This window comes from Gobio gobio (assembly GCF_949357685.1).
Source record: "Gobio gobio genome assembly, chromosome: 20".
Lineage (NCBI taxonomy): Eukaryota > Metazoa > Chordata > Actinopteri > Cypriniformes > Gobionidae > Gobio > Gobio gobio.
In genome coordinates, this window is record NC_137113.1 from 15209098 (window position 1) to 15226814 (window position 17717).

General features: G+C 34.8%; 1 protein-coding gene across 1 annotated transcript in view; it reads right to left on the reverse strand.

Annotated features, from left to right (window-relative positions):
* The window catches only part of cyth1b (cytohesin 1b), a gene marked incomplete at its 3' end in the record, with an annotated part of 101604 nt that extends 87603 nt beyond the window's left edge, over nt 1-14001 (reverse strand). The window contains exon 1 of the mRNA XM_079845968.1: nt 13900-14001. Coding sequence (XP_079702094.1) covers nt 13900-13918 — 19 coding nt within the window. The 5' untranslated portion in view covers nt 13919-14001. The remainder of the gene's footprint in view (nt 1-13899) is intronic.
* Between the last annotated feature and the right edge of the window lie 3716 nt (nt 14002-17717).

Genomic DNA, 17717 nt, shown 5'->3' on the forward strand with positions numbered 1-17717 from the left:
ATTATGAAAAAAGAACAAAAGAAAAAGAGGGTGTGCTAAAGAAATTACATACTCTTCATATATTTATACATAGCACTCCACAAATTCATCTAAAAGATCTGTATTTACTGTCTGAGAAATGTCTTATATTTATCAATAATAAGAATAAAACAGAGCTGTTACCAATCAAATCAAAAGTTGCATCTGAATTCATACAATTACATTTGCATAAAAGTTTAGTTTTAAAAATGACAGTCACAAAATCATTTATTCAACCATTTTGTCCAAAGCAGCTGATTCATTTAGTAACGAAAAAACGTTGCCGAAATAGCAAAAACGTGTGTCTAAAATGCAAGTCAATTAATAACTTGTTTATTGAATGTTAAAAACAATATCACATTTGCAATCGTGCTTATATTCGTGAAAATAGCTCTCTTGCGATATTGCTTCCTATTATTGTTATTATACTCATACTCATATATGTACTCATACAAGTACTTTTTTGCAATCATATATTGAATTTTGTGGCCATTTGACTTGTTTTTTGAGACAATCCTGCATTGATTTCAAACTTGGCACCACAGTAACAAAATAAATCACATTAGAATTAAGTTATTGATTGCATTTTATGCAGTAAGTTTTACATCAAATCACATTAATGATGTTAACAAATAAATCAGACAATGTACCGGCAATTTAGTGATATCCTCAAGACCAAGACCTTCAAATGGTCTTAAGACCGGTCTCGAGTACCAACACTAGCTCCATGAAAACTTTTTTTGGGCTTTTGGTATGAATATGTAAGCCTTACTGTTATCTATAAGCTAATGTGCCCAAAACAATGACAAAATTCGTATTAAGAAGATATAAGCATTCAAAACTTAAAGTCTATCACTTCCGCCAATTTAAATGAATGATTTTGATGACATCACTCTGTACTTTAACTTCTCATCAGATATTCTGTCCAATCAAATGCTTTCTAGAATCTGAATAATCCCACCGGGCCACCCCCTATCTTATAAATAAACACTGAAGCTGCGGCAAAAATTCGTCACTTGTTCAGACATTTACTATTTTCTAGATGATGAATGGCACATGGTGCACTATATAGAGGATAGGGAACTATTCAGACATTGTAAATATGCTTTCCATTGGGGGGAATGAAGCCTGGTTTCTTGTTAGTGTCACGCGAACCAGAGTGTCCAGAGACACGATAGCACAGAGAGCAGATCATACGCGTCAGTAGGCACATAAAAGAAAACGTATTAGACCCATTTGAATTCTGCACAGAATACTATATTTGAAAGCGTTATGGAGGAGATTAGGAGGAGAAACGGTTAGAGATTAGGACGAAACTGCGGCTTTACCAAGCCCACATATGTATATATATATATATATATATATATATAAATTATAATAATTATACATGCATATTTATTTACCTGCAACAAACCTTCGTAATGGTTTGCAATGGTTCAAATATGAAGCAAACAGCCTGACACTTGGTTGGTACCAAATGGATTTTGTAACTAATTGCAAAACATTTTGTAATAACATTTAAATTTAAGTTTCACACCCCATCTACACCACAAATAAGCAAAGTGACAAAACAACAATTATAATCAGCAAGGCTGTCACTGCATTATAAAGGACATGCTCACATGCAGTTAAGACAGATTCATTCATTATAATGACAGGCTTTCTGGTTTCTGTTGTCATGATGCTCATTTAAAGTGCAGAAACAGAAACACAAATGAATTGCACAAATCCGGACTGTTGTGATGAGCCAGGCTTTGTGTGTATCCCTGCATTATGGTCATTTCTGTTCCCCCGTGGATTCATTGATGGATACATTAGGGGACAGGTGAAATTACTGATAATATTTATCAAGCAAAACAATACAATGAAAGCACACAAAATAAAAATATGGTTCAAAGGCAGATAAGTGTAGAAGAGCTATTTGGCTGTAATGAGATATCATTTCCAAGCCAACTAGTATCATATGCCAGCAGTAAAAGCTTTCATTTAACATCTGTGATATCTGCAGGTTCGTCTTCCATAAAGGGATGAACCAGTTAAAAAAATAAAAATAAGCACACACACGCTCAACCTCATGTGACAACTAAAGGAGCAGTTCCCAAATAATGAACATTCTGTCATCATTTACTCAACCTCATGTTGTTACAAATCGCATTAATTTCTTTCTTCCAAGAACCACAAAAAGTTATGCCGTGATTCAATGAAAATCTCGACACCTTGATGACTGTGACTGATGACTGTGATTTTGGTTCAGAAACCTCCAGTTTCCATTTATTGTACAGTAATTGCATGAAAATGTGATCAGTACATTATTCATAATTCATCGATATACACTATATTGCCAAAAGTATTGGGACAACCCATCTTATTTAATTCAGGTGTTCCAATCACTTCCATGGCCACAGAAAAACAAAATCCAGCACCTAGGCATGCAGACTGCTTCTACAAACATTTGTGAAAGCTCTGAGGAGCTCAGTGAATTCCAGCGTGGTACCGTGATAGGTTGCCACCTGTGCAATTCGTAAAATGTACTCACTACTAAATATTTCACGGTCGAGTGGAAACATTTGGGAACAACAGCAACTCAGCCACAAAGTGGTAGGCCACGTAAAATCACAGAGCGGGGTCAGCGCATGCTGAGGCGCACAGTGCGCAGAAGTCAGCAACTTTCTGCAGAGTCAGCAGCTACAGACCTCCAAACTTCGTGTGGCCTTTAGATTAGCTCAAGACCAGTCCATAGAGAGCTTCATGGAATGGGTTTCTATGGCCGAGCAGCTGCATCCAAGCCTTATATCACCAAGTGCAATGCAAAGCATCGGATGCAGTGGTGTAAAGCACGCCGCCACTGGACTCTAGAGCAGTGGAGACGTGTTCTCTGGAGGGACGAATCACGCTTCTCTGTCTGGCAATCCAATGGACGATTCTGGGTTTGGCGGTTGCCAGGAGAACGGTACTTGCCTGACTGCATTGTGCCGAGTGTAAAGTTTGGTGGAGGGGGGATTATGGGGTGGGGTTGTTGTTCAGGGGTTGGGGTTGGGCTTGGCCCCTTAGTTCCAATGAAATGCCTGACCTCACATATGCGATTCTAGAAGAATGGTCAAAAAGTCCCAAAACTTTTGGCAATATAGTTCTGTGGAAGGAATAGTCACACAGGTTTGAAATGACAGGTGAGTCAATGATGACATCTTAAAGGGATAGTTCATCCAAAAATGAAAATTCTGTCATCATTTACTCACCCTCAAGTTGTTCCAAACCTGTAAGAGTTTCTTTGTTCTGCTGAACACAAAAGAAGATATTTTGAAGAATGTTTGTAACCAAGCAGATAGAGCAACCATTGACTACCATAGTAGGGAAATAAATACTATGGCAGTCAATGGTTGCTCTATCTGCTTTCTTACAAACATTCTTCAAAATATCTTTTTGTGTGTTCAGCAGAACAAAGAAACTCTTACAGGTTTGGAACAACTTGAGGGTGAGTAAATGATGACAATTTTCATTTTTGGGTGAACTATCCCTTTAAGATCTTCATTTATGGTTGAACTAAACTTTACTTTACCAAACTTTTAATGTACTAACAAAGGTGAAATCTACTCTAATGAGTTCCAAAATATGAACTGAATAAACACTTGAGGCTCTATTGAGAAAGCATTAACTTCAGACTCCTCCGCCTTTATAGTACATAAGTAACAACATTATTCTGTGAATAAAAGTACATTAAAATCTTTATCTTTATATGATGATCTATTCCAGTAGTTGATCATGGCAGATTGTATCTAACCCTTTCAAAAACAGAACAAATGAGGTGGTCAGGCTGTTGGTTGCTGCTGACCTAACACTCATATCACGAGTCCCAGTTGTCCCATGCAGGAAAGCTGCCGTTTCATCTCAGTTGATCCTAAAACAGATCAGTCTTTTGAAGATTTCTCCTTCTCTGGAGCTTAAGATTAATGAGAGAGTGCTAGAGAGAGTTTAGAAGGGAGAAAAACAGCAGTATTTTTGGGATTAAATCAAAGGGTGCAAGGAGAAAGGAGGGTGAATGATGGAAACCAAAAGATGAGCTTAATTCCAAACACACAGCAGTATAACTTAGCTTATGCAATATTTATGTTATTTATCTACCATTCAATCACATTATACTGTAGGCATTTCTTCAACTGAGGGCAACTCTTTGACTTTTTATGCACTAGGCCGGGGTTGATTTTTATAAAGACAGATTTCAATTTATATAAATATCATATTCAAGTTTTTAAATTAAACTTTTCAGATGCCCTTTATGTTTAGATCTGATTATTTTACCCTTGTCCCTGACCCAAACTTTCATTCCTAATGTGCTTAAATACATCACAATATACACTACACTGTAAAAATCTCAATTCATTTTACAGTATTTTGTTTCTTTTTTTGCATGGCCTTTTTTTTGTTTTACTTACTCCCAAAAGTTGAGATAACGTTTTTAATTTTGTCAATTCAAATACATTGGACAAAACCATTGGAAACAAAGAGTAAATTAAGTTTTTGCATTCAGCAAAGAAGACGCATTAAATTGATCAAAAGTGACAGTAAAGATTTACATTGTAGAGATTTCTATTTAAAATAAATGCTGTTCTTTTGAACTTTCTATTTATCAAAGAATCCTGAAAAAAATCTATCATAGTTTCCACAAAAATATTAAGGAACGGTTTTCAACATTAATAATAAGAAATGTCTCTTGAGTGCTAAATCAGATCAATGATTTCTGAAGAATCAGAAGAATGATGCTGAAAATCCAGCTGTCATCACAGGAATACAGTTTAAAATATATCAAAAAAGAAAAGAGTTATTTTTTTAAATTGTAATAATATTATAATAATATTATTACTGTTTTGTTAAATGCAGCCTTGGTTATCATAAGAGACATTAAACATTAAAAAAAAACTCTTACCAACCCCAAACTTGGTAGTGTATGTATAAATAAATAACTACATTTTTAAAACTATGATTATCTAAATAAAGTATTAACAACCCTCTAAGCACACCTTGGCCATAATTAAATCGCCATTAATTAGTACATTATTTTTTGTTAACCCGCCATACTGATATACTATTTATTTATATAGAAACATAAACAACACACGTGTCTTTTTGTGAAAAAGTCTTTTTGCTACTGTTGAGAGACTAACAAACCCCCCGAGTCACATTCCCAGTGAAATGCTCTCAGACAGCAAATGCAGTGAGTTTGCTTCCTTCTTCTCCGAGAAAATCATTAATATCAGAAATGCGATCAGCACATCCTTGAGTTGCTCTGAGGTGAGTCAGATCAGACCACAACCTCAGAAAATTATTATGACTGATTTTGAAGCAATTGATGGTAAAATTTTAGAAGAAACGGTACAGCACCTTAAAACATCAACCTGCGCCCTTGACACACTCCCCACTTCTTTTTTCAAAAGTGTGTTTAACTGTTTAGAAGCAGATCTCCTAGAAGTGGTAAACTCCTCACTTCTTTCTGGGACTTTTCCAAACTCCCTTAAAACTGCAGTAGTAAAGCCTCTCCTTAAAAAGAGAAATCTGGATAACTCCATATTGAGCAACTACAGACCAATCTCAAATCTCCCCTTCATAGGCAAGATCATTGAAAAAGTTGTTTTCAGTCAGCTGAACAAATTCTTGAACTCAAACGGATACTTTGACAATTTTCAATCTGGTTTCCGACCGCATCACAGCACAGAAACAGCGCTCATAAAGATTATAAATGATATTCGCCTCAATACAGATACAGGCAAAACATCGATTCTGGTACTACTGGACCTCAGTGCTGCATTCGACACTGTTGACCACAACATACTTCTTGACAGGCTAGAAAATTGGGTTGGGCTTTCTGGAATGGTCCTCAAATGGTTCAGGTCATACTTAGAAGGGAGAGGTTATTATGTGAGTATAGGTGACCATAAGTCTGAGTGGACATCCATGACATGCGGAGTCCCACAAGGGTCAATTCTTGCACCACTCCTATTCAACCTGTATATGCTGCCACTGAGCCAAATAATGAAAAATAACAAAATGGCTTACCACAGCTATGCTGACGACACCCAGATCTACTTAGCCCTATCACCAAATGACTACAGCCCCGTTGACTCTCTATGTAAATGCATTGATGAAGTTAACAGTTGGATGTGCCAAAACTTTCTTCAGTTAAACAAAGACAAAACTGAAATCACTACATTAGGAAACAAAGATGAAATTCTCAAGGTGAGCGCATATCTTGAGGCTAAAGGTCTAAAATCAAAAAATCAAGTCAGGAATCTTGGTGTGATTTTGGAGTCAGACCTGAGTTTCAGTAGTCATATCAAAGCAATAACTAAATCAGCTTACTATCATCTGAAAAATATTGCAAGAATTAGAAGCTTTATTTCCAGGCAAGACTTATAAGTCTGAATCCTGAAGTCCGTTTTGCAGAGATGGACTAAAAATGAACTCCCAAAACGTACTGCCAGATTCTGGAAGATGAATTCTTCAAACAGTGGTACTAGAGGATGTGGTGCTGGTCCTTCAAGAGTCACTCTCAACCTATCTGTCCATAAAGCCTATAAAAAACATGTATTTTATGTACTTCTTCATGTATTTTACAACACTTCAGCTTGTGATTCTTATCTAGTGGGGGTCATTTTTTAGGATTCTTTACCTAACTGAAGTCTCTGAGATCCTGACACCTTGCACTTCTGGAGACTCCAGGTAGGTTGCAGCTCTGGAAAATGGTGGCGCTGGAGACTAAAGGGTTCCTGATGGTTTCACCCTTAATTCTTCACCTTAATTCTTAATTATTTTGCAGTTAACAGGTGTCTTTTCTTCACCACCTGTTTTTGTCTGACCCTGCTGACCCAACGAGCATTTCACTGTCCAGTGGTCACGCCTTAACTGCAATGTCTAGTATTGCATTAGTATTGCATCCTTCTCATGGGCATTTAATACTTTTTGACTTTTCAGTCTGAGTTAAATCTCTTTTTTGGCTCAATTTATCTGTAAAAGAAAACATGCCTAATAATTCTGCACACCTGAATAGAAGGTGATTTAAATACTAAATCAATAGTAGTTATTAGGATTACTGTGGTTTGGAATTGGTCAAATGTGCCTGAAAAAAAAATATGATCAGAAAATCAACGTGCCTAATAATTCTGCACTCCCTGTATATATATATATATATATATATATATATATATATATATATATATATATATATATATATATATATATATATATATATATATATATATATATATATATATATATATATATATATATATATATACCAAAAAAAGATATATATTTGTCCAAAGCCAACTTTCTTGACATTCATCAAGGATTTCTTCAAAATATATTCTTTTGTGAAAACATCCACACAGGCTTGGAACGACATGAAGGTGAGTAAATGAGAAATTTTGAACTATCACTTTAAAGGCTAGGGAAGCATTTCATTTGAAGACACATGCAGCATCGTGGAACATCTGTTTACTTCTCACTTCCTCAGTGAAACAGCTACCTCATCTATTCTCTCGGCAGGAAATGATAACAGACAGCGGATACACAAAAAGAAAAGATGACAATGATCTCTTATTCCACAAAATGCATGGTTTTCTATATACTGTATTAAGACATAAAAACCATGTGGTTTGATGAACCTCATTTTGGTGACGAGTGAGATTCAATCTCAAACCTACAGAATGGGAGATGGGTAAGCCGGCAGGCAGGGCCTGTAGTTTAATGGCTAGAATCCCAGATGATACTCAATGGAACTGCCTACGTACCAGAAGCACAAGCGACTGCAGCCTCGGTCTCACTAGGAGAGTAAAGCTTAAACATGAGAGGTGCTTAGCACACTCAGTGACCAACAAACCTCTACAAAACCTCAAGCATCATGACACAGAGTGGTCACTATGCCAACCAGGAACAAACTCAGGACATATAGGCACCATTTCTCTCTTTTCCTCGCTTTTAACCCGTACTTGCATCCATGCATCAATCCACCAGAGCAGGATACCGAAATTGGTATTTAAGAGATTAATGATTTATGCATTTTTATGCCAGTACATTTTAAATGCGCATTTTTAAATAAAACATTATTCGTTTTTATGTTAGAATATCTGCCAAGTCCTCATTCATCACCATTACATATTTAATGAGTTATAAAGAATAAAGAAAATCAAATTCTACAAAAAAGTGGCATGACCACATGGGTATATCATATGATATGCTTGAATTTTGTGATCATTTGTCTGTGTATATTTCTGAGCTGGATATTTTGTGGAAATAGATGCCATCTACTGGCCATTTTGTGTTAGTGCACAATTTGTGACTAACCCTAAACTCAATCAGTTCATCTGTATTAAGAAATCTGACTTTTTAAATGATGCATTATATGATTACACTGACATGGATGTCTTAGTCGGGAACTTATTTAGAATCTGTTTGTTAATGTAAGCCTGCTCAAGTGCTGGATAGAAGAGTAGGACACTAGTAGTTTTAACTTTACATGAAGCTAAAATTGGATGTTATATGTGCGGTCCTCACTGTAAACAGTCTTGATTTGCAGTTAACAAGTAAACCCCAAAATGCACAAACAGCAGAAAGTTTGGCAGAGAGATTACATCAAAAACAAACCTCCGTTCAAACTCTTGCTGTATCTAACTGGAGCAACAGAGTGCCTGGGAGGAGTTAACATCATTGAGTGACAGCTGAAAGAGGTAAAGTGAGGACACACTCAGAGGTTTCCTGTGGAGCTTCGCTCTTTCCTGGATGTGACACTTTGCCACGTCTGCAGCTGTAACCGTGGTATTGAGAGACATATCCCAGTCCCATATACCTGTCCACATTCACAGGCCTGGTCAGTGGATAAAATGATAATTTTAGAAGCTGACCTTGCATTTAACAGCTAATTAATTAATACACAACTATAAAGACTTCTGATATAAATCTGTGCATGATGAAACTCCCACCTATTTTGTTACGATCCCTCTGCCTGAACATGCAGTCAGTTTAAAATATACTCAACCTTCCTTTTTAATCAAGATTAATATGATATGATTCAATACTGTTATCAGTTATCAAATATAAAGATTGATAAACTAAAGACAGGGAGGGAAAGGAAAAAAATTAAGAGGGAAATATCAAGAGAGGTTGAGTTTCAGAACAGACTTTTACAAAAAAAAATTATAGAACTTTTTAGGAGGAACTGTTATGTGTGGAAGCTTGTTTCCGCCACAAAATAAAACATTTTGAAAGATAATTGGGACTTTTTATCTCAAAATTTGGAGTTTACATTTGCTATTCAGATTTTTTTCTCAGAATTAGATATAAATGCGCAATTGTGAGTTATAAAGTCAGAATTGTGTGATATAAAGTCAGAATTGTGATATAAAGTCAGAATTGCAAGATATAAAGTCAGAATTGTGAGTTATAAAGTCAGAATTGTGTGATATAAATTCAGAATTGCAAGATATAAAGTCACAATTGCGAGATATAAAGTCAGAATTGCGAGATATAAAGTCACAATTGTGAGTTAGAAAGTCACAATTGCGAGATATAAAGTCACAATTGCGAGATATAAAGTCACAATTGCGAGATATAAAGTCACAATTGCAAGATATAAAGTCACAATTGCGAGTTCTAAAGTCACAATTGCGAGATATAGTCACAATTGCGAGATATAGTCACAATTGCGAGTTAGAAAGTCACAATTGCGAGATATAAAGTCACAATTGCGAGATATAAAGTCAGAATTTTGAGATATAAAGTCAGAATTGCGAGTTTTAAAGTCAGAATTGCGAGATATAAAGTCACAATTGCGAGATATAGTCACAATTGCGAGATATAAAGTCAGAATTGCGAGATATAAAGTCACAATTGTATGATATAAAGTCAGAAATGTGAGATATAAAGTCAGAATTGCAAGATAAAAAGTCACAATTGTGTGATATAGTCAGAAATGCGAGATATAAAGTCACAATTGCGAGATATAAAGTCACAATTGTGAGTTAGAAAGTCACAATTGCGAGATATAAAGTCAAAATTGCGAGATATAGTCACAATTGCAAGATAAAAAGTCACAATTGCGAGTTATAAAGTCACAATTGCGAGATATAAAGTCAGAATTTTGAGATATAAAGTCAGAATTGCGAGTTATAAAGTCAGAATTGCGAGATATAGTCAGAATTGCGAGATATAGTCACAATTGCGAGTTATAAAGTCAGAATTGCGAGTTATAAAGTCAGAATTGCGAGATATAAAGTCAGAATTGCGAGATATAAAGTCACAATTGCGAGATATAGTCACAATTGCGAGATATAAAGTAAGAATTGCGAGATATAAAGTCAGAATTGTGTGATATAAAGTCAGAAATGCGAGATAAAGTCAGAATTGCGAGATATAAAGTCACAATTGCGAGATATAAAGTCACAATTGTGAGTTAGAAAGTCACAATTGCGAGATATAAAGTCAGAATTGTGAGATATAAAGTCAGAATTGCGAGTTATAAAGTCAGAATTGTGAGATATAAAGTCAGAATTGTGTGATATAAAGTCAGAATTGCGAGTTATAAAGTCAGAATTGCGAGATATAGTCAGAATTGCGAGATATAGTCACAATTGCGAGTTATAAAGTCAGAATTGCGAGTTATAAAGTCAGAATTGCGAGATATAAAGTCAGAATTGCGAGATATAAAGTCACAATTGCGAGATATAGTCACAATTGCGAGATATAAAGTAAGAATTGCGAGATATAAAGTCAGAATTGTGTGATATAAAGTCAGAAATGCGAGATAAAGTCAGAATTGCGAGATATAAAGTCACAATTGCGAGATATAAAGTCACAATTGTGAGTTAGAAAGTCACAATTGCGAGATATAAAGTCAGAATTGTGAGATATAAAGTCAGAATTGCGAGTTATAAAGTCAGAATTGCGAGATATAAAGTCAGAATTGCGAGATATAAAGTCAGAATTGTGAGATATAAAGTCACAATTGTGTGATATAAAGTCAGAATTGCGAGATATAAAGTCAGAATTGCGAGATATAAAGTCACATTTGCGAGATATAAAGTCAGAATTTTGAGTTATAAAGTCACAATTGCGAGATATAAAGTCAGAATTGCGAGATATAAAGTCAGAATTGCGAGATAAAATCCAATTCTGAGGGGGAAAAAATACTTTTTCCTCAGAATTGCGAGTTTATATCACATTTCTTCCATCTGAAAAGCGCAATGTGCCCTGATTGGTTGGACTTGACCAGTGTGTTGTGATTGGTCAACCGATTTGAACGGAAATGTCACGACCCTTACCATAACTGCACATTTTAACCAAGCGGCAACCTTCCGATCTCTCTCTTGAATTCAACACAGAAGTCACTTAAACTGCAATTCATCGACTGGCTGTTAGAGACAGGCCATGTTAAAAAGCCCAACCTTACAGCCTGGTGCAAAAAGTGGTTTTGGTCTATATAGCTAGTTTTGCCCTTCATGACAACTGTGAGGGGGGTGAATAACTTTTATAACTCATCTGTTTAAATAATATTAAGGCTTAAAGTTCTGCATATTTAAGGGTGTGGCCACTTGAGTGACATGTGGATTGGCGCTATGGTCGCGCTAGGTGGGTGTGGTTTCAGCAGCCAGGCATCTCAGCTCCACCCACGTCCCGCCTCTTTGCCCATTTTCAATTATCAGGGAGTGACGCGTGGTGACGCGTGGTGACGTTGCCAAGATGGCGACAGCTGGCTCCACCCAGCATTCAAAAATGCTCTTCTGAAACCTACAGGTGACATCACGGACACTAAGTCCATTGTCCATTTTATATAGTCTATGGCTTTAACACACCACTAATACAGCTTTTGCATATCCTTTGGGCGGGAATTATTTAAATGAGGAATATTGTGATGCGTACGTTTCTGGAAAGAAACCTCAAGACGTTTCAGGAAGTTAAAGGGTTAGTTCACCCAAAAATGAAAATTCTGTCAAACTGCTGAAATTTGGCGTTCCAAATCGACTCACTGATTCATAACGCTTCGAAGCTTCATGATGCCGTGTTTTGAAATCGTCATCACTATATAAGTCGTTATTTAGGGTTTTTTTGCGCACAAAAACTATTCTCGTCACTCCATAAAGTTATTGTAGAACCACTGTAGTGAGATGGACTTTGTAACGACGTCTTTAGTATTAAGGGTCTTGAGAGTGTACCGTGCGTTGTGCCAATGGAGGCCTTTCAAAGCCATCAGATTTCAACTAAAATATCTTCATTTGTGTCTTACGGGTGTCGAACGACATGAGGGTAAGTAATTAATGACAGAATTTTCATTTTTGGGTGAACTAACCCTTTAAGAAACAGTGCTTACTAAGAAAAACTCCCTGTGGAGTGGACTTTTGAGTTTGCAGACCTTTTTCATGCTCAAACATTACACACTAAAGAAAGTTGAAAAAGGTAAACAGCATAATAAGTCCTCTTTAAGGTCCCTTCTAAAGGTCACCTCACTGACTTCAAAATGTCTTCTTTTGGGTTCTGCAGAAGAAAGAAATGATGAATGGCTTATGGCCGATTTGCAACAGACACAAAAGAATTGAATTATAGCAAGTGATATGTACACAAACCTACTAAAATGAAATGAACACTTATTTTACACAACATATAAAATATATTAAATCAACTATCTTTAAAACATCCCTGAATATTTGTTTATTTTATTATTTATTTAGAAGTACTTAAAACATGCATTTATAAATGTCATTAACTAGTGTAATTAAATTAAAACAGAATTTGTCTACTAATTTGTGTTAATAAGCCACTTCAGACATAATGCCCATTATCTCAAATGACCAAATATTTAACAGTTTACCAGACTGGTGGATATATCAGTCTATCACTTATGGTCTGTCTGACTGATCTGAAAAGTGAAATTTTAGTGACACTCATAATTATTCACACAGAGACTACCAACAAGACCACAAAACACTAATCATAAAGAAGTGCAACAATAAGCTCATGTAGTGACTAACGGACTAACAGAAAAAATGAGTAGGCATTTCTAATATGACTCTCAAGTTGTTGGAAATGACACAAAAAACAGTGTGAATTTAAGGTGGGTGTGGTGCATTTAGGTCCTGCTGCTCGTGAAATCATTTAATTGTCTTCAACAAGACTTTAAACTTTAGGATAACTGTTTGGTACAAACTTCTAGAGCTTATATTTTCACTGCTTTTAAACAGGTTTCACTCATGTACAAAAACAGACATTCAACCACTCTCCACAAGCTCTGCGGTGTGTCTGTTGTTTTCACTCAGGATATCCTGTAACATCATTTCTGCTACTCTGACATTCTACGGGAGGAAAAGCAATGAAAAATGCAAAAATATGTCACTGTGGGCACAATATAGAAACACACTATGTCAGAAAATGTACACGTTGAAGGTACATTAAACACAGAAAACTAAGTCAAACCATATCTTTTTGATATATAAACAGCATATAAGTAGATTTGGGTCCTCCTCAAACTACAACAAAACATATTTATGATGTCCAAGCCTAAATGTGACTTTTTCAAAGCTCACACACAAAACCTTGGATAACTATATGGACAGAAATAGGTCCACCAACCAAATATTTGGGTTAACAACTTGTCTATGTCATGTCAACATGGAGTCCCCACTAACAAACTTAGACAAACATTGTGTTTTAATATGTCACTGCAAGCATGCAAGTGTTTGCTTTATTATTTAACGTCGACCTGTCAGTTTGGTCTCATTTGGATTCAAATTGAACACTCTTCTCTAAATCTGCCACAGTTTTCCTCCATAATGCACTTTGACACGCCCGCTGTCAGTCTTAAAACATTATTCAGTCATATAACTTTAATAACATTCAACTTACCGTAATCGTCCGCCTCCATCCTGCAGCGGTGTTTCACACAGACAGCTGTAAGCTTCCTCAGCCAAACACACTCAACATCACTGTCAGTTGCGCTGTTCTTTTCTCTTCCAGGTTACTTCTGTTCCACTCGCGGTGAACTGTACACACACATAGGCCGTGTCTGAAAACCTAGTGAGTTGCCTAAATAGACAGCATTTTTTTGGCATCATAAGCTCGTAAAAATGCCCCAAAGGGCTGCCCATGTAGGACGCTGACTAGGTTTTTAGACACAGCCAGACTCTTTATTGTTGTGAAAGAACAAATATCTGTCTCCCTAATATTATTTCCATTCAAATGCTATCATTATTGGTAACACGTTTATTATTTTTATTTTATTTTCTAGTTAGTTTTTGATATTCTAGTATGTATGTATGTGCTTTCCTCTCTTTTTCCGTCTTTTTTTATTCTGTCCAGCAGGAGTCTCCCCAACCTCTTGAGAGATTAAAAAGTGGGCTTTTAAATTACACGCATTGTTACTTTTACATAAAATAATAAAATAAAATAAAATAAAATAAAATAAAATAAAATAAAATAAAATAAAATAAAATAAAATAAAATAAAATAAAATAAAATAAAATAAAATAAAATAAAATAAAATAAAATAAAATAAAATAAAATAAAATAAAATAAAATAAAATAAAATAAAATAAAATAAAATAAAATAAAAAAATAAAATAAAATGATGCCACCCACAAGAAACCATAAATACAATAATCCTTTTATTCTGTAATTTTCAAATGTAAAGTTACGTTGGTAAAATAAAAATTAAAAATAATTAAAAATAAATAAATAAACATTCATGCATTTGGAACTTGAATGCTAAACATGATGCTGTTGTCACCCACCAGAAACCATAAATACAATACGTTTTTTATTCTGTCATTTTCAAATGTAAAGTTATGTTGGTAAAATAAAATAAAAATAAATAAATAAACAATCAATGCATTTGGAACTTGAATGCTAAAATATGCTGTTGTCACCCACCAGAAACCATAAATACAATAAGTTTTTTTTTTTGCTGTCATTTAAAATGTAAAGTTATGTTGGTAAAATAAAATAAAATAAAAATAAAATAATAAACATCCATGCATTTGGAACTTGAATGCTAAAAAATATGCTGCCGTCAGCCACCAGAAACCATAAATAGCCTATAATAAGACATTTAAAATGTAAAGTTATGTTGGTGTAGTTTAAAAAAAAAAAAATAATATTAATGTTTTTTTTTTTGTTTTTTTTTAGTTTTTAGTTTTTTTGTTGTTGCTGTCATTTAAAATGTAAAATTATGTTGGTGTAGTTAAAAAAATAAAAAATAATAAAGAATAATAAAAACAAAACAAAACATCCATGCATTTGGAACTTGAATGGTAGAAATGATGCTGTTGTCACCCACCAGATACCATAAATACAATAAGGGTTTTTTCTGTCATTTTCAAATGTAAAATTGTGTTGGTGTAGTTCTAAAACATGTAATTTCTCCTACGCATTATTTTGTTAAGCATATAATTTTACTTCCTAGATGGTATTTACCTGTAGCACATTAAATATTGCCTATTTTCAGGATGATGCATCTAATTACAGGATTTAGTCTTAATATAAATTAGTGGGCCCGCATAATAAGTGAATAAATGTTCTGCTCTTCTGCTTTTTTTCTCATCTCCATTTTATGTCAGCAGCCTCACTCTCTATTCTCTATTGGTAATTGTTTAATGATTGACAGTAGCGGTAATTGTTATTCCAAACTCAGCAAACACACAGAGCCAGACAATAACCTCGCTATGTTCCTATAAGAAAACATCTGTTGGAAAAATGCAATCATATGATGGGAAAAGCCATCAAATTCATTATGTAAACATTGCATATAGATTCACAGATTAGTTCACTGTTGCCACTGTTTACAAATTGGCCATCACAAGAAAGCTTGGTGTTTCATTGTGTAGCTCTGTTTGGGTAATTTGCTGAATTTTTTCAAGGGATGCAACAAAAAAAAAATCACAAAAACACTCCTTCTGGGCACCACATACACATTTTTGACATAGTTTCCTTGTTAAGTATTACCACAGACACTAAATTGCTTTTGTCTGTGCCGCACACCATCAAACACACAACAGCAGACCAAGTCACAAGGCTTCTTTCCTTCACAAAAGAACAGCATCAATACCGAGCTTCCTGCCAGAACTCAATCCAAACTAGTACAGCAGAGATGACTAGTCTCAGCCCCTGAAGTTGATGATGTGTCTTGTGATTGGGCATTACGATAAACTAAGACTCAGTGCTCTTTTAACTAGGCTCTTTATTAAGAAGAGATTTTTAAAAATGCAAAACTGAAATAAAAACAAGGTACTGTGACATTTGAATCCACAGGGGCTATACGCAGCCACAGCCAGAGTGGTGATGTCATCATAAAGATGGAGTCATTGCCAACAAACTTGCCATGAGATTTTCCAACCATAGCATTAATTTATTTATTTTACTTCATTCTCTCTCAGAGCAGCACATTGTGGATTTTTTTTTTGCTTTTCCCTCTAGTCAGAGTGGAAACAATGAGAGTGTGCCAGCTGCAGACACAGCCTCATGGCAGACGCAGGAGCAAAGAGTCTTTTACTGCTGTTCTGAGTGGGAAGAGAAACAATAAAGAGACTTCAGTAGGTTTATGACTACAAGAGCAAATTCCTTATAGATGTGATAGCAGCTAAACTTCCCTGTTCAGCATCTCTGGTGTACCTTTGTGTATTATTATGAGGGAATTGTTTTTTTTTATTTATTTTTTTAGGATATGATTCACAAAAAGGGTAAAATATGCTTTAACAAAAGAGCATGGATAAAAAAGGAAAGAAGAAAGAAAAAGGAAGTTTTATTCTACTATATATATTATAGTCTGTTATACTGAGAGAATAAGAGTAGCACTACAGTAGCCCACATATTTTCATGGTGCTTCATCATGCTTTCAAGCTTCCAAAAGGATGAAAAAGCATCATAAATCATAAAAGTGGCCAATGTGGCTCTGTATTCCAAGTCTTCTGAATTCATACGATAGCTCAGCTGGAAGACTGGAATTGAAATCCTTTATTAGTCCTTTATTAGCGAATAATTTAGACAGGATTTGTGAACCGAATCAACGATTCATTGAAATGGTTTGATTCAGAAGAAATATTTGTTAATATAGCAGTGAACATGCCAAGAGTGTCGATATTAGCCTATTTGTGAATAAAGACTGTTCAGAAATCTCTTTCATACACAAAACTATCATGGCTTTAGAAGACTTTACTATTAGTTTTTAAACAAACTATCCATTTGAATGTTCTGGTTATGTCAGTTTGTCACTATGTGACACACATGAAAAATACTATAGTAGCTATATTATAGTAAAATTGCTAATACTATAGCATTTCTGAACCATACTATAGTAAATATGTTACAGTAAATTGTAGTATACCTCAGTATTTACTATAGTTTAACAATTAAACAAATATGCTGCCTTAAAATCTGAAGTAGCCTACAATCAACTTGCATGTTCAAGTCAATTCAACTTAAATTGCATTAAACTGACTTAAAAATGAGTTGAATCTTGTATAACTTCTAAAAAAGTTGAAAATTATTGAAAACTTATTTTGATGAGTTAAAGCAATGTAAAAATGTATGTTGATGTAACACAAACCATTTTTTACAGTGAATAGTTAATAATACAGTATGCTGAGTAGTAAATACTATAATATACTTCAATAAACTACAATTAACTGCAGTATCTATGTTTTAAAAACACTATAGTAATTAGGCTACTA